The sequence below is a fragment of the Cricetulus griseus genome, chromosome 3 (genome assembly GCF_003668045.3).
Source record: "Cricetulus griseus strain 17A/GY chromosome 3, alternate assembly CriGri-PICRH-1.0, whole genome shotgun sequence".
Taxonomy (NCBI): Eukaryota; Metazoa; Chordata; class Mammalia; order Rodentia; family Cricetidae; genus Cricetulus; species Cricetulus griseus.
Genome location: NC_048596.1, coordinates 80,527,643 through 80,554,644, shown reverse-complemented (window position 1 = coordinate 80,554,644; position 27,002 = coordinate 80,527,643). Strand labels below are relative to the sequence as shown.

Genomic DNA, 27,002 nt, shown 5'->3' with positions numbered 1-27,002 from the left:
TGCTGAGGAAAGAGTTACTGCTACTAAAATACATTTGATTATAAATGCTGCTAAATTAATCCAACTTTACATTTTAAAAATGCTTTTACTTCAAAATTTAAGTCTAAGGACAGGCTACTTGGGAAAAAAGTTTTTGCTTGTGTTTCCACAGAAAATGAAAAGCTATGGATTCCTTCCAGACTAATATGATTTGATCAAGCAAGACCCCCTGAAGCAGTGACCCAACTGATCCTACATCCAAAACAGCTGAGATGATACAGACTTACCGATTACAAAAACAAGGACTTGGTCAGATTTCTGTGTTTTATCATGATTCTGATGGTATGGACATCACCCCCAATCAGCAGGAAGTAATTTGAAATAAATGATGCCCAAGTTCCCAAATATTGTTTATAAATGTTTGTTTTCATTTAAATGGGGTTGGTTATAAATGATAATGAGCATAATCAATCTTTTTTTAAAAGAAAAAAGGGAATAGGAAAATAGGATATAGGAATGAATACTTTGAATTACTATGGATTTTCATTTATTTATACAACTTTAAGGTCAATTTTATGATATGTATATGTCTCCTCTCATTTAGGTATTGTGATTATACAGATCTTTTAAAATGATATACATAATTAAATACAGGTTATATAGTTACCTATAATAGTCAAAACTTATAATTAGGTTAGTTAGGTTTTCTAGATATACAGAGATGTATTTGAGATGGATAGATATTCTTCAAATCTTTCAAAGACCTACAGAATATATCGAATTTAAATGGTTTAGGGTCTTTCTTGGCAGTGAGACACAATTGCTCCTGGCACACCAATTACGTCAGAAAGGAGGATGGGCATGGAAGAAACTCTTTATGGAGTTTGCCTTCAACATGGCAAGATTACCCATTTGGGCATTAGCCATTTGCCTGGACTGTTTGTTGCGTATAAACTGGACATACAGGACCCACAAGAAAGTGACTTCTGAACTTACAAAACAAGACAGTGCTGAAGGGTTCCTGTTGAAATGGAGAAGTGTGCCAGACACACTATGGCCTATGGGCTGAAGATGGATGCCCCAACATTACAGAGGAACTTTGGATGACTGTCCAGGTAGCAAGATGTCTCTGTCAATTCTAGAGTTTATATATTATCCTTCTGTGGTTTTTGATAGAGTTAAGACAGATAGTAATGGCTATAGTTTTCTTCAGTTATTATAAAAGATAAGTTATCCTTTTTATTTAGACAGAAAAGAGGAGATGATGGGGAATGTACTTCTGTGTATGTTCATCTTATTGATTGTTGGATAAAGTACTGTTTGGCCAATGAGGCAGCAAGTTAGACGGGACTGGGAGTCAAAGAGGATTCTGGGAAAATGTAGTAAAGAAGTGATGATCCAGGCAGGAAATGACATAGCAGGGAAACTCATACATAACAAGGAAAGAAGGAAATGGGCTCTCTCTTCCTCCAGATTTGCCATGTGATCCACTAGCAAGGGAGGACACCAATGGAAGGTGTCCGATAAGATAAGTATCATAAAATATATAGATTTATGATAATTAAAACTGAGCTAACAGATGAGAATCCTAGTCATTGGCCAAATAGCATTTGTACTAAAAAAAAAATAAGTTTGAGTTAACATTAAGGTGGTACTGAGTAAGTATGCAGAGAGACATGGGGGAGCCCCAAGGTACACAGGAACCCCACAGACACTCTGAGAAGCCAGAGCATGGTCAGTCTATAAGGAAGTGCATATATAAGACTCATGAGCAGGGAAGCCCCCAAACAAAATGCACCAATGTGGGCTTCCAACCACTGGATTAATTGATATTCTCAACTGAAGTGATTTGCCCTGCAGGAGGGTTTTGGCCACATCTGGAAACACTTTACAGTTGTCACAGTGGGGCAGTTCCTGCTGGCATATCATGGGTACAGCTAAGGATTCTGCTACACATCCCACCATACACAGGATAGGCATAATCCCCACAATATAGAATTAGTCTGACTGAAAATGTGAGGTAAACACATTTGCATCAAATTCATTTGGTGGCAGACTGTGAGTGATCACTAGTTAAGGGTGATCTCACAGTGTGAGTGCAAAACTAAAGATGCTTTTAGAGGGGAAACAATTCATGTTGAAAGCTGTCTCACATGGACATGAGACTGTTGATTGAGATAATTCACAGGTTTCTCTCTGTGTGGTGGTACACGCCTGAAGTCCTGCTACTTGGGAGGCTGGGGCAGGAAGATCATGATTTGGGGGCCAGGTTGAGCTACATAGTGAGAACATGATTCAAAAACAAAAAATCCCTGAAATACATTACAAGGTTCACAGCAGAAATATGACTTTGTTGACCAGATCTTGCTGAATATTGTTTTTCTAAATTCCAGAAATGTGGCTTTCAGAGAACAGAGCAAGTGCTCTGAATTTGAGCCATGGCTTTCATATTTATTGCAGCCTAGCATGGGAAAGTTATCCCCTTTCATCTGTAAAACGGGATAGTTATATGCAGGCAAGCACCGGCCATTGCTATTGTATGTGTGTTCCAGGTGTGTGGGGACAGGGATAGCTAAGTGAAAGGTTCAGGCATTATGCTGGCCTGCCCCTGTTACCTGGTGGAATCCACTCAGGCAGTACCCTGGTCAGCCCAAGGTTCCATGGGAAAGAAGTCTGCACGCAGGTGCAGAGGACCCCTTTAAAAGATAAGTCCCTGCCCCTTTACGCTCTCTCTCTCTGTCTGTTCCTGTTCTCTGTCTCTGTTTCTCTGTCTCTCTGTCTCTCTGTTCCTCTGTCCCGCTCTCTGTGTGCTCTCCCATCGCTCTGTTTCCCTGCTCTGTCTCTCTATGGCGACCGGCCATGGCAGTCAGCCATTTACCCTGTTCCTCTTCTTAGTCTCCCCATTCTGCCGGCCCTTATAATAAACTTATAGTCAATATCTTATGTCTCAGCAATTTCTCTTTTCTTCTTTTTAAACAAAACAATAACACTAAGGACCAACGCTAAAAGCCCAATTAGGTTATAAAGCTAGAAGTATACCAACTTACTTGTGAGGCCCAACTTGGTTTTTCTTAAATACCTCAAAAGTCTCATTCACAAAATCAGAAACAAGGTTTTCTTCAGGGTGAACAGTTCCAAGGATCAGGTTATAGCCTTTCAACTCTGGGAATAGTATAGATTCCACCTAAGGAGTAGAAGTAAGTCTTGGATATTGTAAGACACACACAGAAACAAGAAGGCAAAGAGACATCAAACACAGCCTCTCACAGTGGACTCATTTTCAGGGATCACTTATATTTTTACTTTATTTTTTCTTGGCTAGTGGTAGAATAACACTGCTATCCCCTCTACATCCTCCCTCTCTCTCCCATCTCTCCTAGATTGTTGTTCTTTCAGCCTCTACTCTTTTCTAGTCTCAAAATCTTAAGAGAATCCTTGTGGTCCTTATACTTGTGCAATAAACACTTTACAAATTATGCTCTCTCCCTAACCCAAGTGGCCGTTTTTATTTGATATCTTCATTAAGTTTTCACAACTCAGTTCAGAGAGAAAAGCCTGAGGTTTTGGGGGAGGAAGGTACTGCTTCTGGCATCCCTAGATGAGAACTCAGCACCTGTGGTTTCTTCCCAAAGTCTAGTAACACTATATGTAAACAGGGTTAGCTTTCCAACCTGGTATAAACTGTGACCTGTGAGTGTGTCATCTTGATATTATAATCCACTCACTCTGGTAACAGTTCCTGCTGGGCTGTTTGCAGTGCTGGCAGCCCAGGAGCTGACTCTCCAGCCCCAGCTGCTTGTCAACGCTGCCAATCAACAGCAGAGAAACCGACTCAAAGGGTATGTACTTCATGTGTCCCTAGCCCCACACTTATCTCTTCAAATTGCAGTCTTCTCTTTCATTTCCTTCCTAGGGATCCTGCTTGTGGGAGAGGTGCCCACTTCCTTCCCCTTCTACACACTCATTTTCATGTTAAACCAAGCTTGGCTGACATCGAAACTCCAGGCACAGAGATTACTGCTGAAACTGGAGCCTTTGTGTCATCACAGACTTCTACAAACTTAAGGTGTGTGTGTATGTGTGTGTGTGTGTGTGTGTGTGAGAGAGAGAGAGAGAGAGAGAGAGAGAGAGAGAGAGAGAGAGAGAGAGAGAGAGAGACGGAGACACAGAGACAAAGAGACAGACAGAGACAGAGACAGCGACAGAGTGCATCTCAGAGGGCCATTCCCTATGTGGAACTAGACATGAGCCCTCTTGTCACATCACCTACCCAAAAGATGTTAGGTCATGTGGCTATCCTGCCTAGTAAACAAAGTTTACTTTTATGTATCTATTTTAATAAGTAATTCCACCTGGAAAAGAAACTGTGAGGAGGTTCAGCCTGGAAAGCAAGGTGTGTGTGTGTGTGTGTGTGTGTGTGTGTGTGTGTGTGTGTGTGTGTGTGTGTGTGTGTGTGTGTGTGTGTGTTTTGTTTTTCTCTCCCTAGAGCCCTATAGCAGTGAATAAACCCAATGAACCTCAAAACAGCATGATTTTTTTTGTTTTTTTCAAAAATCTTTAGCAGATTCATGCCAGCTTATCTGCAATGAATTATTAACCCACATTGGATGCCTTGGGAACTCTCTGTCGCTTATGAAGCAGCACACAGATGCAGGGAGTTAGACGGGACATAGGAAAGACCTAGATAATCTTCCTGAGGACAAGAGGGTGTGTTGAAGACTCATCCTAAAGTGAAACTGCCTAACTGAATACCACACATGGACTGCAATTGTGCAACCAGCCACTTGATTATTTATTTAGAACAGATCAAAAATATAAATGAATGATTAGGCAAATACTGTACCTTGGGTATCCCATCAGAATTCTTAATGATTTCCAAGAAAGAGTTCCTTATTAATTGCCAGCAGTCATCAAAACTTGGGTTGAAGGCAATATTAGGTTCTTGTACTTCAAGTTTAATCGTGATTAGCTGAGGTATAAAGAACTCCATCTCTTGGTAAGGTTCCTCAAAATCATTTCCATCCTTTAGGAGACAGAATATATATCAGACCTCACACAACTCAGCTTTTGGAGAACACAAGGTACTGTAATCCACTCAAAGCGACATGAGCACCAAGGATGCTTACAATTGAGTCTACCCTGTTGGGAGCTTATGCTTTCTCTAGTTCCCAAGGCCTTTCCACAGAAGAGTTCACTTTAATCAGTGCCACCTGTACTCCAACTTCTAAATCCTTTCTGCCCTTCAAAACTATCTCTAAACACAAGACGTCTCCCCTCAGAAGTCTCCTTGCTTCCTTCACTTCTGAATTTCCACATTTCTACTTCTGCCATGTTATTTTATCTTTCACTTAAAAGAATTTGTACCCCCCCCAGCTCATCTATTCTAATCTCAAGGGCAAGGATCTATGTCGTATTCATCTCTTTGTTTCAAAATATCTAGGACAGCCATTAATGCCCAGTAGGTGCTTAATAAAAAATTGACTGAATCTAAAAGAATGAATATTTGTATACTTTAAATGACAATGTCTTTGAGCACATGGTGTATTTCAGTCAAAACATCAACCTCCCTACAACAGAATGATAGGAAAAACAATTAGAATTTGACCATTTTATAATCAGAGGATTAAAAAAATTCAATATACTTTATTGTTATCTTTTATTTATTTGCATTGGTGTTTTGTCTGCATGAGGATGTCAGGTACCCTGGGACTGGAATTACAGACAGCTGTGAGCTGCCATGTGGGTGCTGGGAATTGAACCTGGGTTCTCTGGAAGAGCAGCCAGTGCTCTTAAACACTGAGCCATCTCTCCAGTCCCATCATTATACTTTTGAAGGTGAAATTTGTACACAACCTGGAATTTCAGACACTCTCCTTTGATCTCTGGGCTGTGTAAATATAGGGGAGCATTTAATGCTTTGAAAACCAGGGCTTCATGCTTTATGTTTTTATTTCTACTTTACTGAAGCTCTTTCATGAGGCTATTAACTAGCCTTTCATTCTTGGAAGTTCCCTCTCAAAGACCTTACAACAAATCCCTACTAGCAACCAATGCATATAACAGCATTTATATGTTAAGCCAAGGGTGGAAAGAAAATAGTCTCAACTCCATCTTTGTATCAAGGAAGATGAAAACAAGCAACCTTTCCACACCCTAAAAGAGGTGCATATTCCATCTTGTGTAATCTTTAATCTTCGTAAGAAAATTCTCTGAAATTTGCTTCCAGAGACTTTTTTTTTCCCATAAATTCAGTATTGGGTTATATGACAAAAGTTTGCTGTGCAATTAAAAAAGACAAAGTAATTGTCACCAGTGTGTGTTCAATTCAGAATGTCACCGTCTGGCCTGACTCCCTGCTGAGAACATACATAGGCTCTAACTAGGCTGTCTTCCCTTAAGAGGGCTGGGTACAGACTCCCCTACATACCTTGTGTATCATGAAGAAGGAAACGAGGTCCTTGAGGGATTTAAATACCAACTCCCTGAGCTGGAGTGACATGAAGGAGGCAACAGAAGCAAAATATTCCTCAATGTTTCGAGAGGAATCGTAGTCGCTCTTGGGAGCAAAACGGACCCAGTGTTCCTTCTGTGAGACAAAAAGCTGGGCACACATGGGGATCCACCTACAGAGAAGGGAGAACACCTGTTAAGTGGCACCCTGAGCTCCTTGAGCCTAGAGGACTACTAAAGCACACTTCCTGCCATGACTGTTTCCAGAGAGAAATAACTGAGGGGAAAGAGGGCTGCACAGTCCCACAAGCTGGAGGCTCAGTTAACAGCAAAAAGGAAGAAGCCTGCTCGAACATTCTCTCTGTCTGCTACCTGGCCACCATGCTGTGAGCCACTGGGCTGCAACACACCCACCCCATCATGATGGACAGAAACCTCTGAAAGCGTGAGTTGAAACCTTTTCTTCCTAAGTCGATTTTCTCTGGAATTTGTTACAGCAAAAGTCAGTCTGATTAATAAACCTGCCACTAGGTAATTTCTTGGTACTGGATATAGTCCTGTATGTATTTGAAAAAAAAAAAAAGGAAATTGCCTAACGTCTGGAAAACCCCTAACTTTGGACCTTGAGGCCACTCATTTTAGGGTCATTTCAACACAAGTCATTCGAGTACATTGTGTCATAGCACTCACAGACTGAAAGGACCACAAGGAAGAAACAAATGAGAGTGACATCATGACTAAGCATGGTTCTGAAAAGGTAGAGGGAGTGTGGGAGGAAGAGGTAGAGAGAGCAATTGGAGATGAGGTTGCTAGAGGATAGGCACATGACAGGGACAGGACAAGAAGGTATCACAGGAAGTCAACAAACTTCATGTCACTGCCAGGGGAAACTCGGCTCTCATTTTGGGGGAGTTTTCAATCTTTACAGTGCTGGGCTGCAGCCCAGTTCTGCAGAAGACACTGACTTGTTAAGAAGAATCTGACGAGCATCCTGGCAGTGTTTCTCGATCACCTCCTGGTATTCATTAGGCAGCAGGGGCAGTTTTCCAGCCAGTAAGTCGGCAGTTCGAACAAACCTGAGGTCTTTAAATCTGCCAAAAGGGAGGGAGAAATGTCAGAGTGGAGGACTAATCCATCCTGTGGGGCAAGTTCAAAGGATACGTGTTCTCATTATTCGAACTTTTAAGTTAGAATAGCACCTTCTAGAACAGTCCTATGCTGGTTTCCCAGCTATCAGCCTGGGGTCCATGAGCAAACCCTTGTTCAGGTCAGCTGTTTCTGTGGGTTTCTCCAGCCTGGTCTTGACCCCTTTGCTCATCACTCTTCCCTCTCTGCAACTGGATTCCAGAGTTCAGCTCAGTGTTTAGCTGTGGGTGTCTGCTTCTGCTTCCATCAGCTACTGGATGGAGGCACTAGGATGGCCTAGAAAGGAGTCATCAATCTCATTATCGGGGAAGGGCATTTAAGGTAGCCTCTCCACTGTTGCTTAGATTGCTAGTTGGGGTCAACCTTGTAGATCTCTGGATATTTCCCTAGTGCCAGAATTCTCTTTAAACCTATAATGGCTCCTTCTATGATGGTCTCTCTTTTCTTGTTCTCCCCTATTCTTCCCCTGACTAGATCTTCCTGTTCTCTCATGCCCTCTTCTCCCCCCTCTTCTCCCCTTCTCTTTCTTCTAACTCCCCCTCCCCTTCCCCCCATGCTCCTCATTAGCTTAGGAGATCTTGAGTCAGTTTGGATGTCTGGACAATCTATGGGCCACTGGTAGTGGATCAGTATTTACTCCCAGTACACAAATGGACTTTGGGAGCCCTCTCCTCATAGAGGGACACTCTCTCAGCCTAGACACACTGGGGAGGGTCTAGGTCCTACTCCAAATGATATGACAGACTTTGTGCTTTGGGGAGCACAAAGGGGTTGGGATAGGGGGCCAGTGGGGGCACAGGGGAGGAGGGGAGGGAGAGGGAACTGAGACTGACATGTAAAAGACGTTGTTTCTAATTTAAATTTTAAAAAGGAAAAAAATTTAAAAAAAAAGAATAGCACCTTCTAAAAGCAGTGATGCTGGGAAATTTCGGGGGATGGAGAGGACAGTAGGGGTGGGTAGAGAAGAGCAGAAAGGAATGAAGAGCCCCTACAGCCCTCCAAAATAAAACATTGGTGCTGGTTAACTAAGAGCACTGCTGTCCAGTGTTGCTTCATGGAACCATTCACATTCTGTTCTATGTGATAGTGTGTCCTGGAGTTGAACAACATGTGAGAAGCAGACCCTGCCATGTTCATGGGCCACTTCTGATCCTTCTCTGCTACCATCAGCAGGCAGTTAGAAACCCAAAGCTGCATGACCAATTTGGTAAAGTTCTTTGGAATTCTTTTTACTCCTCTTTTTCCTGTCTTTCTCCTTTCTTCTCTCTATTTCTCCGTGTGTGTGTGTGTGTGTGTGTGTGTGTGTGTGTGTGTGTGTGTGTGTGTGTGTGTGTGTGCGCGCGCATGCGCGCGTGCGCGCGCGAGCTTCTGTTTCTAAGCCAGAGGTCCACCTTGGGTGTCTTTCCTTGGGTGACATCTTGATTTTAAGACAAAGTCTTTCGTTGACCTAGAACTCACCCAGTAGGCTAGACTGCCTGGCCAGCAAGCACCAGAGAACTTCTTCCCCCACTACCCTCACCACCTACCCCATTCCTTGGATTGCAAGTATGTGCCTTCATGTTGTCTTTTTCCATGAGTGCTGGAGGATGAACTCAGGCCCTCATGCTGTGTATGCACTTTGCTGACTAAGCCATCTCCCCAGCCTTGCTGCCTGGAATTCCTATGATGATGAGTTAGGTCAAACGTACTTCACTCTTAAGCCACACCACTAACCCTGTGAGCAGATTTGCCATGCACCCCTTATATTTCTGTGCTTATACCATGTAGACACTATGAATATTTGTTGAATGAATGATAACTCATCATCCTTCCTACATTCATCCCATTTTTCCCTTCCACTGATCTGAATCCAGGGAGAAGCTCTGCCACTTCCCAACCACGAAAGGTCTATTATTTCTTCTTCCAGCATCCCCTTTTCCATAGATTGGTCCTTTAAGTCACCATCATTACTTCTCAAACTAGATCTTTGCCAAGTTTCCTATGCTCATCCCAGCACTTGTCTCTAGATGTCATAATCTGTTTTCATGATCCACCAGATATGATTCCTTCCAAAACGCCACCACCTATGGTCCTTTTAGGTGGAGGTAATTAATTTAGTCAGACTGTGTATATAAACACAAAGCACCTCTAGGGAAGAGTGGACCTGCGAGCCTTATTCACCACATAGACATCCACCACTGGTATAGCTCATGTCTCCATCTTTAATTGAATCCTAACAAACTTCTCTCTTGGTGGGACCAGATTTTCTACTTTTTCCCTCAGACCAATCTCATTAAAGCACCCAAATCCACAAACTTAACCAGTCACAAAGACATCTTAGGTTATTTCTGTCCTCTTAGAATTTTTCAAGTTAAATAGTTTGGGTCATACAAGAAAACCATGATATAGTTTCCTTATCAAATCTTTCTCTTGCTGACTCTGTGCCCCCGACTTTTCTAATGAGTTGAAGGGAGTCATTGGCCTGACCTTCCAGTGAACTTTCCTTTCTGATTCATATCCTTTCTTGAATATCCCATTAAAAAAGTCACACACTCTCCTCTCCCCCCAAATAACTAATAGAATGTTTAAACAAAATATGGTATAGCCAAACAATGGAATATTATTCAGTTACAAAAAGAAATATTGTAACTTATACTTGCTTCTCTGTATGAGAACATTGTATGTAATGCAGACACCAGACACAAAGGACCACATATGATTCGGTGTATATTGCACAACCAGAATCTTCAGATGTACTAAGGCATAGGAGTGGTGCCAGAGGCTGAAGCTGTAGATCGAATGTGAATGACAAAAGTGAATTTGAATTAGCGTATCCTTGAATCAGAGAGTGGTGTGAGTGACACAAACTTGTAAAGAATCCAAAAACTACCTCATATGCACTTTAAAGGGGTAAGTAGGGTGGTTTGAATGAGCTTTTCCTCTATAGGCTCATGTATTTGAACACTTGGTCCCCAGGTGGTACCACTGTTTGGGAATGATGTGCTATACTGAAGAGGTGGAGAATTGCTAGAGGAAGTTCATCAATGTGCTGGATAGTTTTTTGTCAACTTGACACAAGCTAAAGTTATCTGAGAAGCGGGGACCTCAATTAAGAAAATGACTCCATCATATCTAATTATGGAGCATTTTCTTAATTAGTGGTTGATGGGTGGAGGGCCCTGCCCATTGTGGGTGGTGCCATTTCTGCGCTGGTGGTCTTGGGTTCTATAAGAAAGCAGGTTGAGCAAGCCGTGAGAAGCAAACCAATATGCAGCACCCATCCATGGTCTTTGCATCAGCTGTTGCCTCCAGGTTCCTGCCCTGGCTTCTTCAGTGATGAACAGTGAGTTCCTGCCCTGGCTTCTTCAGTGATGAACAGTGAGTTCCTGCCCTGGCTTCTTCAGTGATGAACAGTGAGTTCCTGCCCTGGCTTCTTCAGTGATGAACAGTAATAGGGAAATATAAGCCAAATAAACCTTTTCCTTCCCAACTTGCTTTTTGGTCATGGTGTTTCACTGTAGCAATAGAAACCCTGACTAAGACAGTCGCTATGGATCTACTTAGAAAGTTTCTATCCTCCCTCCACTTACTCTTCTCTCTGTTCCCTTGTATGGGGATGAAATGTGACCAGGCAGCTGCCTGATCCGGCTGCCATGCTTTCTTTGACAGTTGCCATGGCTTCACTGCCATAATAAACTTTATCCTTCTGGAACCACAAGTCAGAAGAAATCCTTTCTTCCTTAAGTTGCTTTTAGTCATGGCATCTACCACAGCAACAGAAAAGTAACTAATACAGTGAGTTTTACAGTTGCTCTTCCATCTCTGGGTTCTGCCTGCTTGAATTCAACCAACAACTTGTAGGAAATATCCTGAAAAGAAAAGCTGCTTTTGTACTAAGCAGGTAAATATTTAATTCTTGAAATTATTTCCTAAGCAATCCCTTATGGCAACTACTCACATAGCATTTCCATTGTCCTAGACAGTATGGTTGGTCTAGAAATGGTTTTAGTATGTGGGAACATGTGACACTGTATGAAATACTAGAGTATTTTAATAAGGGCCTTGAGAGTTCATGGACCATAGTATGTGGGGCCCCAGAAGCAATCTCTATGTATAACAAGAATCAACTGCATATCTCAAGTTTTGAAATTTGAAAGGAAAAGAGGGTCTGCTTCCATCTCATCTGGATTCCTGTAATTCCAGGACTAGTACTATTGGTAAATACAACTGAGAGACCATAGCTTGCCAAATGAATTCCATTTTAAAAGAAGACCCAAATCTTCATACATGTCAAAAGTAGGGACAGATAAGTAAGCACAGAATTGTAATTTCAGGTGCTACAATGCAGGTAATGGTGAATTAATTCCTTCTGGGTACTTAAGTTTTATCAGGTACCATGTACTTTGTGCTGAGCTACTAATTCCCCTTAATATCCCTCTGAAGTAGGAACTGTTATTATTTCAACCTGGGAGACCAAGAAAGCAAGGCCCAGAGATAGGAGGCAGCACACCCATCTACTTACAAAGCAGAGCTGAGATTTGGACAGGAACTTAATGACTCAAAATGTATACTCTTACCCACCATGCTCTGGGGTTTACAGACAGTGGAAATCTATTTGGGGAATGCAAAGGAGAGCTCCTTATACCTATAGGTAGGTTCACATTTACAACCCACACACTTTTTGTCTCGGATCTTTGATGGGCCCACTCTGCTGCAGAACAAGAACTACTGTCATTGCACCATACTAAAGAGAGTCATTTATGTGTTGAACAATAAAGAAAGGAACCCAAAGGTCAGGGGCCAGGTCTTACTCTGCAAACCAAAGTTCCTTGAGGTTGTACATCATGGGGTTCACTGTGTGCAAATGCTCCTCATTCCACTTCTTGGCGCTCTGGTAGACATTGTGCCAGGGCACAGGGGCCCGGATCACTCTGTGAGGAAACAATCGAGGGATGCTCTCGATGAACAGCCTTTTCTTCTCCATTGGGTCCATGAGGATGTAATCAACTAGAATGAAGAGAGGGGACACCTGATTAGGCAGGGTCTTTAAACATCCTAGCTCCTGTACACTTAGAATGGAAATGAGTCTCTGTCCATTTACACTTGGAAATGCCTCCTCATTGGCCAGGTCAGGGGTAATCCACTGGGTGTGACTTAATTAGGGAAGTACTTTGTTGGTATAAGTTGTTTTCTTTCTGAAGATACTTCACTTGAAGGAAGGAGTGTGATTTAGCAGTATAGAGTACTTGGATTCTGAGGGTTAGTCTTACTTTTCCTGTAACAGTGCATCAGCATCTGCTTGTAATACAAATAATAAAAACTCAGAGACAGATATTAAGGGGGAAAAGCTGAAAGATCAGAGAAGCAAAGCAGCCATCCATTAGAGTCCGCACTTCTACCAAGGCTCAGACCGAAAGGGGCAATCCTGTCCTCAGCATGACTGCAGACTGAACACACGGCACTCCTGTCTCAACCTGCCTCATATTCCTCTCTAGTTCTGGGATTAGAAACGTGCACCACCACTGCCCAGTTTCTATGGCTAACTAGAGTGGCTGTTTAGATTAAAGGTGTGTGCCACCATTGACTGGCCTCTATGGCTGACTAGTGTGGCTAACTTTGCACTCTGATCTTCAGGCAAGCTTTATTTGTTAGACCATGAACAAGATACCACATTTGCTGATATGGTACTTCATTTGTGATTAATTGACTTCTCTCGCCAAGGTAATTATACAAACATAAATCAATACAGTAAGCAGCACCAGATGCTTATAAATGGAAACTTAGACAGCAAATGTGGTTTTGTTTTTGTTTTTGTTTTATTAGGAAAGCAAGATTGATAAAATCTTTGTAGGGTCCCCACATTCTTATGGTGCACCATGAAGAATGAATGTGAGTTTATTAGAAGAACACTGGGGACAGATGAAATGTTGTGTGTGGGAGTAAAGTGTCAGTCTGCTCAAGGAACTGTGAGCTATGCTCTGGTACAAATGGTGACACTGAAGGTCTATGGCTGGAAAGCAAGGTGGAGCTAGAAGCAAAAGACTTTACATTTTTATTCTTAGAGATGGGTTCTGGGGCTGGAGAGATGGCTCAGCTGTTAAAGGCTAGGCTCATAACCAAAAGTATAAGAGATGGGTTCTGTGTGACAACAGACAAAAATATTACACTGACCTCATTAGAAAGTTAGGAAAACAGAAATAGCTAGACATTTTGGTAAAGGTTGGGATAACAGGCAGAAAAATAACAGGATCACCCTTCTTCTTTCTCTCTCATTTCACCTACCATTAAATGCTTCCCAGTGTGATCTACTGTATATACAAGACACTGGGCTTAGGACAGAGGGGGACAAAGGAGCAGTGGTACACCCACCACTATCCAAAAGCTACTGGTCTAAAATAAGGAGTCAAAAGCCACACATGTGAGTGGACAACAGCAGAGAAACAGAGGCACAGCAGGGCTTGTAAGCCAGGAGGAGCTGAAAGCTGAGGGGCTAGGACTGCACAGGGGAGCAGAGGAAAACCTCTTAGGAGAAGGGGCAGGACTTGAGCTACATTTTGAAGTGTGGGTACCCACAGTGGAATGTATGTCTACCATATCTGAGTCACCTGAAGCTTGCCATTCATGCTGAATCTTGGGCTTTACCCAAGCTGCACACCCACTAAACCAGAATCTGCTTCTTAACAAGCTCTGTACCAGTGTGCCTGTGCAAAGGTGGTTAGTTCAAAGGGAAACAGTAGTGATGAAATAGAGGATGGGGAGACATTTGAACTAAAAGTTACATGGTATTTTGGGGTGAGTTCAGTGTAGCCAGGGTGGTGAATGATAAATGGCCATGTCATGGTTCATCTTGAGTGTCAGTTTGATTGGATTGAACGATGCCTGAGAGATTAGTATGGTACACTCCTGGGTGTGTCTTTGGGGATGTTTCCAGAGGCGACTGGATGGGGTAAACAGCACAGATGACACCACATCCCCCTGCTGTGATATTCTGCTCCATCGAAACCCCAAAGCAATGGAGGTAGCTGCTCAAGTCCCCAGACCTGGGAAACCGAGAGACAAAATGAACCATTCCTCCTTTGAGCTGATTTCTCTGGCTGTCTCATCAACAGCAACAATGGAGCGACTGAGACACTAAGGAAAGACAGTGACCTGCATAGAAGCTCCGTGCCCACTTCAGCCCAGCCTTACCGATGCTTTTCATGAGGCTAAAGTAATAGTCGTTTTCCTTCTCAGACCTAAGCGAGACCTGCAGGGGTTCCAGGCCTGGGGTTGCCAGCAGCACCTTAGGAATCAGCTTGTAAATTCGCACCATCACCTCCTCGTCCTCGGGGGCAATCATGTCTTTTCGGATGCCGTTGGTCAAGTAGTAATAATATCTCTTCCATAAACAAAGCAAGAAAAAGGTCACCACCGAGTGGCTCTGCCCACCTGTTCCACCCACCAGCCAAGCAGCAGAGGGCCCCATTTCACACAGCAGCTATCCATGCTTTTGTCCCTTGCCACCATGCTTTCAAGGACAGTCACTTCACACACATTGCCCGTGACACAGTCACAGGCAGGTTCTACACAATGATGGAGAAGACAGCTGCTCAGGTCTGAGTATTTTAGTTTTCCTAAGGGGAGTTGAAGATCTTCCTCCTTAGGGATTTCCCCCATTTTCAGAACACACCACAGGCTGCATTCTGCTTATGATTGATAGGGTTGCCAGAAAAACTACAGAACACAATTGTTTACTCACATACAAAAGTCATCTTCATTATTTATCTGAAATTCAGATTTAATTGGGTGGCTTTCTTGTTTTGCAAATTTTGGCCACTCTCTCCCTCCTACCCTTACCCCATCCCCCCACCATGGGCTGCCACGTGGTAGACTGTGTACCAGGGACTTCACAAGTACCAGTGTCTAAGCTCTGCACCTCCACATGCCCCTTCCCCTCAAATAGAGCAAACAATCACACAGACACATGGGACTCCTCAGTCAGTGGTCTGTGGATAGTCTGGGCTTTAGTATTCTTTTTCGAGACAGGGTTTCTCTTTGGAGCCTATCCTGGCACTCGCTTTGGAGACCAGGCTGGCCTCGAACTCACAGAGATCCGCCTGCCTCTGCCTCCTGAGTGCTGGGATTAAAGGCGTGCGCCGCCAATGCCCAGCCACTTTAGTGCTCTTTTAACACCCCAGGTAACTCTATCACTCGTTGCTTTAAATCACTCAGACAGCAAGTGATTCAAAATGTATACTCTTACCCACCATGCTCTGGGGTTTACAGACAGGGGAAATCTACCAAGCTGGGGGCCACAATAAGAAAGTACCTCCAAGTCTAACTCAGATGGCTTTTTCTCTTTACTTTCTATTTCCATCTCCTCTTGCAACATCACATCCATTTGTTGTTCTGGACTCATTGGTCTGCTTCCTGGGTGGGCCAACCACAAGTCCATGTCACACTTCATGGGCAAAGAGGACGCGTGTTTGCAGGCCCCTGGTATCCTGAAAGGTTGGTACAGTTTCACTCGTAGGGGTCCCACAGAGGCATATTTTGTCAGATCTACTTTTCCTAATCTGAGGATTGCAAGGGAATCCCTTCTCTATTTTGACATCTAGTGACATCTAATTTATGCACCTTAGATTACCCACATGCGTAATACTTCACATGATGTGAACACTGGCTTTACTCAGCTCATTAACTTCCTTTCATGTAGAGCCTTGAAAGATTGGTGGGGAGAAAATGAACTACCAGGTGTTTAACAATGTGTTGAAACCAAGAAGCAGAATATGACTTGCTTTTTTTTTTTTTTAAATTATTGGAGACAGGGTTTCTCCATGTATCTGGCTGTCCTGAAACTCACTATGTAGACCAAGCTGGCCTTGAACTCACGGAGATCTGCCTGCCTCTGCCTCCTGAGTACTGGGATTAAAGGCATGCACCACCTCCCAGCTTTTCAGAATATGACTTGGCTCAGTTCAGTCTTCTCTATTCCATGACGCCATAGTGACACCTTACCCGGTGGTACTATCCTCCTTGACTTTCAAGGAGAACTTCATTTTCTTCTTACTGGGCTCTGATGAGGATTTCGGTACTGTGAGAGTGAAGAAAGAAAGACGTCAGGGATGGGAAGTCTTGAGCAATTCTCTGACTGCTAGGATATGACCCTTGGGGATGGTCTGGGAGAATGTTAAGGGGAATGGACATGGCAGGGCAGGGTGTTGGGTGTGTTTTGTCTTGTTATTTTTGTGTTATTGGTTTTTTCTTTGTTTTGATTCTCTGTTTGTTTTGGTTTTTCAAGACAGGGCTTTTCTGTGTAGCCTTGGAGCCTGTCCTGGCACACACTCTGTAGAACAAACTGGCCTTGAACTCACAGAGATCCACCTGCCTCTGCCTCCTGAGTGCTGGGATTAAAGGTGTGCACCACCACCGCCCGGTTTGTTTTGAGAGATAGAAAATATGAAGAGTTGGATGGGTAGGGAGGTAAGGAGGATCTGGGAGGATGAGGGAGGGGAATGGTCAAAATGTATTGTAAGAAAAAAATTTAATTAAAAGAAAAATAAAAGGATACAGAATTTCTAAACCAGGATAAGACCTCTTCACATACTGAATTTGTTGCTTTTTTTGGCCTTAGACTTTCCAATTTCCAGAATGTGATTAAGATATTTCTATTGTTTATAAGCTACCAAAATTATGCACTCTGTTACAGAAATTCAAACAGGCTTAAGCAAGAATCATGGTATTAGCAATTAGGACATCAAGCATAAGTTTCTAGGTGAGATATGGTACACTGGTTATTTAATGTTTGCTCTGTGTCCTTGAAACAGTAATATGCAAATATAACATCCTAGAGACATGCATGTGTATTTAACCAACAAGCAACACCAATGAGGGCTACTTCAAGGAATCCTCCAAATGATATTCTTAGGGCTAGCACCATAAAAACAGAATAAGAAATGGGGGAGGATCACAATAGACACTATTAGAATTCTGAAAATGGAAAGATGCTGCAACCTCTGCTGGTTAGTTTTAACTGTCAAGATGAAACTGCCTAGAATCACCTGGAGTACAGTCTTAATGGGGAATTATCTAGATCAGGCTGGCCTGTGGACTTGTCTGTGGAGGTTGTCTTGATTGTTAACAGGAGTGGGAAGACCGGCCCTGAAGATGGATAGTACCATTTCAAAGGCTGGTCCAAACCTGTATCAGAGTAGAGAAAGTTAGCCGAGTGTGTATCAGGCAAGGATCCATGTTTTATTCTCTTTGTTCTGACTGTGAATGTAATGCTCTTAGTTATTGCCTTGACTTCCCCATCATAGTGGACTGTAATCTGGAATTACAAGCCTTTTCTTCTTCCAAATTCTTTTGTTTAGGGTGTTTTAATCACAGCAACAAAAATAAAACTAGGATACAAACACACACACACCAACCAACCAAACAGCAACAAACCCAGCACTTCTTTAGACATGATGTATCCAATACTGAACAGAATTGAAGAGAAAAATTAGTGAATTGGAAAATAACAGCTGAGGAATTCACTTATGTCACAGAGGGGAGAGTGCAAAATAGGGAGGGGTTTGAGATAGAGAACAAAGTGGCCCCAAAGTGGGTCTAACAAAAATCACAAAAGGGTTCTGTAAGCAAATATATGTATATTTGGTGGGATGAAAAACAGTTAATGTCTGTAAGATACTGTGGTAAACAGCCTCCAAAATGGACCCCCTCCCATGATCCCTACTCCTTGATAGGAGTTTGATGTGAAGCTGAACCTGGTGATTCATTTTTAGCAAACAGACTATGGTAAAAGTGATGTCAGTTCTAAGGTTAATTTTTAAAAATCTTCTGGGGTTCCCGAGGCTTTGTCTTGCTTCTTCTTTTGTTGACTCCAGTAGAATTTGGAAGCCATGGTTTAAGCTACCCTATGGAGAGGCCATGTGGCAAGGCACTGTCATGACCAACAGCCAACAAGAACTCCAGATTGTGTACAAGACTAGAAGAGGATCGTTTCCTGTGTATTTAAATGACTATGGTCTTGGTTGCACCTTGATTGCATGATTATGAGAGATCTTGAGCTTGAACTACCCAACTAAATCAAATACAGAAATCTCTCCAGTAGAAACAGAGGGAAGATGAATAGGATTTGACTTAAGTCATGGCATTTTGGGGTAATATGTGAGGTGTTTTCAAATGATGCATAAACTTTAGCCATTACAGTAATTTTCACTTCATAGGCGGATTGAGTGAGGCTCTATGAAGCCATTAGGTTCAACGAAAGGCAGAACCAAGATGAAAACCCAGGAGTAGAAGCTTCACTTCAAAGCCCTGTTCTGCACAAAATATGGCATATTATCACAAGTACCTAATGGTTGTCCCAGACTGGTCTTGTCCCTAGGGACATTGATGGTGACGGGTTGATAGACCCTCAGCAGGTCTTTCAGCTTCATGTCTCGGGCCTTCAAGGAATAGTTGTTGCCAATGGCGTCACTGGGTCCACGGTGGCAGTCCTGTTCTTTGAAGGGCACAGCCAGGGTCCAGGATGTACGTTGCATCAAGGGGGGATAAAAGCTATGAGACATGACAGTCTGCAAGGAGAATAATGTAAAGGAGACATGGTCAGAGATATCTCTGTGAGCCTGAACTCTGCTCCCACCGAGATGAAGTTTCTCGCATGCTTGTAAGCTGTGTGTCTATATTCCACACACCTGGGGAAATACTTTGTGCATGGACACTTCTCTGCCCAGTGGAAGATTTATGAAGCCAAGGAAAAGAGCTGTCATTCAACACCCAAGAGTTAGGGGGAAATAAACGTTTATTCTTTATAGACATAGTGGTGAGAGACATGTAACTACTCTCATTTTACAAGTGAAGATGCTGAAGTGGAGTTCTATAACACAGTGGGCAAATGGCAAGGCCAGATGCAAACATACCTTTATCTAACACGAACCTCTGTTCTCATATAGCAGTACTGTTTTCTGATGACAAAATGACGAGAGCTATTTGTTTCCCTTGCCAAGACTGTTTGCATTCACTAGAAGCCAAATGAATACCTACACGTATGTTCCACAGGTCTTCTCCGCAGCCATAGGTACTAACCTGATAGAGGTCAGATGGCTCCTCATTTGCAGACACAGGCAGGGGAGGCAGCTCTGGCCTCATCTGGGAGTGACTCATGTGATGGATGGAGTCCTTTTTGTCAATCTATGGGAAATGGGAACAAAGCCTCTCTTTAGGAATTGGGAGAGATTTCTGGGCCTGTAGAGAAGGTGAGAACTGCAGAGGTTCTCTGGAGTCTTATGCACACAGTGCTGCTCAGGCCCCTCTATCCATTATACCTGAATGTTTCCATTTTTAAATCATCAGTCTGTCTGGTCTGCAGCACCTCCTCTTTGGCTTTTCCTTAACAGACAATCTGCTTATTTTCCTGCCCTTCAGGAAAAGCCAAGTTTTGAGTGTGTTTCCTACCCAATCCTGGATAGGATTAAAAGTGAACTTCTTTTATTTTTATTCATTCATTATTATTAGCAGTATTAGTATTTGTGTGTGTGTGTGTGTGTGTGTGTGTGTGTGTGTGTGTGTGTGTATGTGTGTGTGTGCATAATGTGGGTGTGTGTACCACGGGGCATGTTGTGTGTTGGAGATCAGTGAACAATTTTGTAGAATTGATTCTCTACTTTCATTTTTATGTGAATTTTAGGGATTGAACCCATATCACCAAGCTTGCAGGACAAGCGCCTTCACCTGCTGAGCAATCTTGTTGGGCCCGCAAAGTGGATAGCTTCTAAAAATTGATCCGTGCATTTCACATATACAAAATTTTGCTTAAGAAACATACAGAAAGTCAGGCAATGGCTTGGCATCTCATGTATGTTTAACTTAAGCATATAAGCAACTCTCTGTGATTTCCCTTTAAAAACATGGGTGTGAAAGTCACCTTTCATCAGTGAGTATACATTTGGGTGTGAGCATCAGATGGAGATGAACTTTTATATTCCACAGTCACTCTCAGTTCCCATGTGCCTCTCCTGAACAGAGCTGAAAGTATCTGTAGGCTGAACAGTATTGCATGAGGTTTTTGTCTGAAGACTCATCCCCTTAGTGGAAGACAAGCATTTTATCTGAGGCTGTGGTAGAGACATGCTGTATTGATGGAAGGTTCTGCTGCTCTTTCAAAATCATTTGAAGGATTTTCAAAAGGCCATTGTTGGTTCTGTCTTTGGACTTTGTGATAGAGATTTTATTTACATGGGTCTGCAAATTATGGCATGCAAGATTGCTGGTGCAGGCTGGGGTGGGAAGAGTAGCATAGGATTCCCTATTATCCAAGAATCACCAAATCTAACTAACCCCTCACTGATAAACCCTGACCTCCATTAACTCCCCTGGAGATCCTGTATCATTAAATATGCAATGCTGTCTACCCAAACTCCAAATGATTGTATGTCAGGCATACAAAACCTTAAAGAACTTTTTTGGGGAGGTGGGGTGGGGTGGGTGGTAGCTCCATTCTAGCTGATCAAACCAAGAACCAGAATGGTATGTAACACGTCTCAGACACACAAGAGGCAAACTTATCTTCTAGGGCAGTAGCTTTTAAATGTGTATTACCTTTCACTCCAGAAATGTCAGGAATGGCAAGAACCCTTTACATGGCAAATTACTCCAGGAAGGTCATGGGACCACAAAATAAAGAGAACATGTAAAGTCATGATTGTAGATGTACTTTAAGCTTGAGATCTTTGAAAACATGGACTGGGTTCTCTGATCTCACAGCCCAATTCAGTGTTTCTCGGGTACTGCTACTGATGGTGGCCAATGGATATTTTTTATTCAGAGTAGAGCTGCTTGGTCCCCACCTCAAGACTGATGCTCTTGAGAACTAATCACCTTGTTTTTTTTTCAACTTACAGAACTTGGTATACTGACTTATTTTTTTTATTGTTGAATTATTGATTTTTTTGAGATAGGGACTCATAACTCAGCCTGGCCACAAACTCGGAATCTTCCTATCTCAGCCTCCAAAGTCATGAACCATCATACCCAGCTTTAATATGCTGGAATAAATCACTTGTAGCCTCTTTGTTTTCAACCTCAACCTCAAGGACCTGAGAGTTAACCCATTATCTTTAAGACTTCCCTCTTTTATGACTGAAATTCATGCCAGATTTGCATCAATGGGGGAACAGAACAGGAATAACCCCAGAACCAACTGGAAATGGATCTGGTCATCCAAAGCAGGCACAATAACAATCAAAGAATAACAATATGGCAAGGGTGCTTTCAAAGATATGAAAGCATCCATTATTTTCCTCAAGGTCCCAGCTATAAGACATGTATTGATGATTAGGTTAGTGCTGTCTGCATCATGTCTTTGCAAACAAGAGGAGTTTGTGATCAGTGGCGATTTCTTCTTTGGCCTAGATTTTAAAATATGTTTTAAATAAAAATCTTCATTCAAAGAGAAACAAAAACCACCATGAAGAACATCTTGAGTAAGTTACAAGAGCAGGAAGGAGCAATAAAACCCAAAAGCCCCGACCTTGTGGAGTCAGGGAGGATATTAACATTATCAGGAAGGAGTTTTGGTAATTGTGTTTCTGTTTACTGTGGGCTAAACATGATTTCATTGCCAACAGTACCTGGGAAGTTAATCCTCCCACCAGAAGTAGAACACAGTCTGGTAGGAAAACCTGGTCTATTCCAATTTCGATCCATGTGGCATAATATGACTTATCCTAGCCTCCAGCTCTGGGCATGAGACCAATCAGATGACTCCATCTTCCGAGCCATGGTGATTGGCTAGAGGATGGCATGTGAGCCAAGGGTTTGACAAGAGTATTTCCTCAGACTTTTGCCGGAGCTCCTCTTTCATTAGTGTCATTAATTGAGAGGCATCTTATGCCTAGAGCTCCCAACACTCATCTCTGTCTCACATGGGAAACACGTGCCTTAAAATAAAGCAAATTAGAAGCCAGCAAAGTCACCAGAAAGAGAAGCATCTCCATCAGTGGAAACACTGTGTCTACCTTGGCTTCCTGGCTGCCTGAACCTAGAGATCCTCTGAGGTGTGAGGCACACTCAATTACATACACTTCTATCTTCCCACCCCCAGAAAGGGTCGGACTAGTGATGGATGTGAAGACAGCTGACTAATAAAGTACAGGGCAGAGAAGAAAGACACCATATCTCAGAAGCAGACAAAGAAGCGATTCTTGGGTTTATGAAAAACAAAAACAAAACAAAACAAAACAAAAAACCATGAGGCAGTTTGCAGAACATGGGAACTTCTACAGAAACACATTCATCTTTAAGCTAGTTCGTGGGCTCAGACTAAGATATCCAGAGAAGCCTGTGGGACAGGAACACAGGAACATGATGTACAAGACAGCAATGTAGGCAGGAATCAATTCCGAAACACAACAGAGTTTTCTTGTCTGTTTCTGGCGAATTCTCTGAGGGAGAATTCCTGATGGGAGGACATGGGGAGTGCTGTAACAGCATCCTATCTCTGCAAAAACAGTGGGCTAACAACATGAATGTCTAAATCTTTGGTAAATTTTGGGGAGTCTTCATTTCAGAGCATGGGCTTGGATATGTAACAGATCTAATTTTACAAAGTTCCTACTTTAAATGCTCCTGCGGGTACTTTGAGTCTTGACATCTTGGCTTTTTCATCTAAGATTCTTGCTTGTGGATTGGCACAAGTATTACTCTGGGGCAGTTTGTTTTTAAGGTAGAGTCTACTATGCATCTCAGGCTGGTCTCAGCTTCTTGGCTTCTCAAGTGAGGAGACTACTAGCATAAAGCAGCACACCCAGTTAGACAGTTTATTTCGGACTGCACATAATGCCTTGTGTGGATCTGTTATACCAGAACCGTTCCACCCTGAGTTAAAAATAGAGATCTTGGCGCTCCACCTTGACACTCCAAATCTGGATCTGAGTCTTTGAGGGTGAGGGCCAAGACTCTGGTTTCTGATAAGGTTGTTCTTGTTTTGAGACCATGTAGACCAGATGCCTTGTGATACACAATCCTTTTGCCTCAGCCTCCCAAGTGGTAAATTACAAGGCACCTCTATGCCTTTCTGAGGCTGGTTTTCAAATTATTAATGTATGTGTGGGTGTGCATGCCTACGTATGGGCAGAAGCCAGAGCAGGTGTCAAATGTCCTGCTCTGTCACTTTTCATCTTATTCCTTTGAGACAGGGTTTTTCACTGAACCAGAAACCAGTAAGCCCCAGTGACTCCTGTCTTTGACTCTCACCCCCATCCAGTGCAGGGGTTACAGCTTATATGTGTCCATATCTATTTAAACATAGGTACTGGGGCATGAATTTAAGTTCTCATGCTTGTGTAGTCTATGCTCTTATCCACTGAGCCATCATCTCCCAGCTTGTGTATTCTGTGCTCTTATCCACTGAGCCATCATCTCCCCAGCCCCAAGACTGTGTCGAAATAGAATCCTCTGATGTGCAGAAAGGTGGGGCATGCCTGCTGGAGTTTGTGGTCTTTTAGTTGGAAGGGAAGGGAAAGGAACAATAGGCTCTATCCCTAAAATTTCAGAGTAAAATTGAAAAAAAAAGAAGAAGTGATCAACACACTTTCTATGTCAAAGGAATCTAACATGGCAATCTCTCTGGGTGAAATGTCCTTCCTCCCCCACATTCTCAATTCTCCACATGTTGAAGACACAAGTACAGAAAAACATACCTTAAACTTCACACCTACCTTCTGAGATGAGCAATCAGTGGAGCTCATGGTGCCTGCTCTAATTGTACCTACTAAAGAAGGAATAAGGAGTTCTCAGTTTCTCTGAGGATCAGTCTCTCCCATCCAGCTGCTTTGAAATCTGTGATCCTTTAGAGCAGAATAGGGATGACACCAGCAGTGGAATGTTCAGACACACTAAAGCTCTGACACAGAGCTGTTTCTCTGAGGTCATAAACTTTGGTATCCCAGGGAGTTCCCCAGCAGAAAGGAAGAGAAAGAAAGACAGAATGAAGAGGTAGCATGGTGTTCTGCCGGAAGTCCTCCTCCAGTCCCCACTCCTTGCAGTATTTTCTTCATTTCTTTTCAGTAGGATTCTTGGGATTTCCTAGAACAGTCTGATGTCTCTGCAGAGGACAAAATTGAAGCACTGTTACATATTAATATATAGAAGAGGGAGCTTGCTATCCCAAATAACACCCCTGGGAGCCTAGACTCTTTCCTCTCTTCCTGGAGCAGTTTTAACAGTAATAGAGTTTGTACCCAGGCCCTGTAGTGGGTAACTAGGCTTTAGCGTCTGTTGCTAAGAGGAGGGGCCTCCTCTGTGCTTACACACAAGACTGGACTTGACCTGCTGGCTCCCTTTGTAGGAGGCTGAGCTGAGCAGCAGGAAGCATTAATGTCAGAAGGGAAATTGAGAAGAATGGTTCAGGTATGTAGCAATAAGAGATCATTGTCTTGGAGAGGTCTAAAGGCACACAGGCTGGTGGTTGAGTCCTTCAAGTTTAGAGTTGGAGTGATCTAACTCAGATTCTATACTTTGCAATTAAATAATGTGACGCTTGTATCAAGTGAAAGTGTCAACTTTCATTTTCAAATCCTATACCATTTTCTGGTAATATTGTGAGTACCCACCTCATTAGAGTTGTTTTCGAGTTTAATGAGAAAATACAGCTAAAACAGTTTGCACACTATAAATTTATCCTAATTTGCTTGTAACTTACACACACACACACACACACACACACACACACACACACACACACACACACACACACTTTGAGACAGGGTCTGAAGTTAACCTTGAACTTCTGACCATCTGTTTCCACCTCCTTAGTGGTAGTATTTACAAGTGTGAATCCCCATGCTTATTATGCAGGCTAAAGATCAGCTGCAATGCATGCTAGGAAAACTCTTCCAATTGGGCTGCAGCCCCATTCTTTCCCTACTTTCTCACAGGAATCTTGCATCTTGAGAATTTTCTCTGTCCAGGGCAGGCTATGAATGTTGTGGCTAGCGCATTACTATAGTTACAGGTGCACAAGGACATATACTTACATATAAGTACCCAAGATTCAACACTGCCCCAACACTCAAAGCACTCATCACATGGCTGCTTTCAATATTCCCTTAGAACCAAGTTAGACTTATCAAGCTCTTTCAGGATGCTTCAGTGCCTGTCTGTTTCTTCATCCAGTTTCCCCCTTAACTTCATGATGCTCCTATTTGGAAACTGAAACAGAGATACATAGTTTTCCAACCTTAGCTTGTCTTAACAGAGTGGCTACAGTATGAAACATTTTCACTGTTTTTTCGCAGACCTGCTCAGGGCACAAACATTTTCCATCCCTTTTAAAAGCACCAAGTATGTTTCCTTTTTTTCACACTTTATGTTCAAGATTTGGCTCTTTACACTTCAGAATAACCTGACCATCCTCCTCCCTTATGCTAATGTTTCTTATCATAAAATATAATAGAGAGTCTGGGTTGTGGCTCAAATGTAGTAAAGCACTTGACTATCACATACAAGGTCTGGATTTGATGCCCAGCACACACACAAACATAAAGTGTATAATCAGCCCTTTGTATTGATGAATTGTACATCTGAGAGACTCTCATCCATGTATGTGAGGAGTAGAAAAAGATGAGCATGTTACTAATGAGTTTATGGCCTCTTGTGTAGCAAGATAGTCTTCATCTGACATTTAATGTTCTTTAAAAACTAGTTATGGTCAAAGGCATTAAAACAAGAGGACTTTGTGTTTACTGATAAGTGATATGCTGGTATTCATGCCCAACACATAAAGGTTATCTTCTCAACAATTCAAGAGAAAGTCTTATTTTCCCAATTTTTATGTTTGGGAATATAGACACAAAATTAACTAACTAGCTAACTAACTAAGCAACCTGACTAGAGTTGCTCCAATGGGTAAACAGCAAAATTGGGACTTGAATGTGGTTATGGGAACTGCTCATGGCTTTAGTTAAAAACCTATGTGTAGACTGAGGAATGACAAGAGCCAGGCTAGGCTAAAAGTGAGACCCTGTCTCCAAAGAGAGGAAAGAGAGATGGGGAAAGGGGGGGGGACAGAGAGAGAAGAGAGAGAGAGAGAGAGAGAGAGAGAGAGAGAGAGAGAGAGAGAAGAAGGGGAAGAAATAGGGGGAAAGAGAACTAATCCTTTAGGACACTTTTCTGTTTATTCTTAAGAAATGATGTCAGCTTAAGACCCTCATTGTCTTCAGCTTCAAATCCCTAGGGTTGACATATAAAACTCAGGATAACCAGGAAGCTCAGAATTTCAGGGAAGCATTTTTTCAGGCAAAACACCTTTTTAAATAAATGTGTTCCAAATACATATGAGACATGCATATACCAAAAAGTTATAGGTTGTTAACCTCAAAAAGAAATTTACCTGAGAGTCCTACAGTTTCAGTTGCTAAATCTGGTAATCTAGGGGGAGAGGCCAGCTGTATTTAGGTCATATT

The 27,002-nt window shown here is 42.5% G+C and overlaps 1 protein-coding gene across 1 annotated transcript in view; it reads right to left on the bottom strand.

Moving 5' to 3' along the window:
- Nucleotides 1-24,287, bottom strand: part of Dnah3 (dynein axonemal heavy chain 3) — a 163,945-nt gene extending 139,658 nt beyond the window's left edge. Inside the window, exons 1-11 of the mRNA XM_035441306.1 lie at nt 24,258-24,287; nt 19,627-19,731; nt 18,887-19,115; nt 16,552-16,627; nt 15,863-16,037; nt 14,743-14,932; nt 12,366-12,561; nt 7,395-7,520; nt 6,407-6,602; nt 4,823-5,002; nt 3,027-3,163 (exon numbers count right to left, since the gene is read on the bottom strand). Of these exons, the coding sequence (XP_035297197.1) occupies nt 3,027-3,163; nt 4,823-5,002; nt 6,407-6,602; nt 7,395-7,520; nt 12,366-12,561; nt 14,743-14,932; nt 15,863-16,037; nt 16,552-16,627; nt 18,887-19,115; nt 19,627-19,731; nt 24,258-24,287 (1,640 nt within the window). The remainder of the gene's footprint in view (nt 1-3,026; nt 3,164-4,822; nt 5,003-6,406; nt 6,603-7,394; nt 7,521-12,365; nt 12,562-14,742; nt 14,933-15,862; nt 16,038-16,551; nt 16,628-18,886; nt 19,116-19,626; nt 19,732-24,257) is intronic.
- Between the last annotated feature and the right edge of the window lie 2,715 nt (nt 24,288-27,002).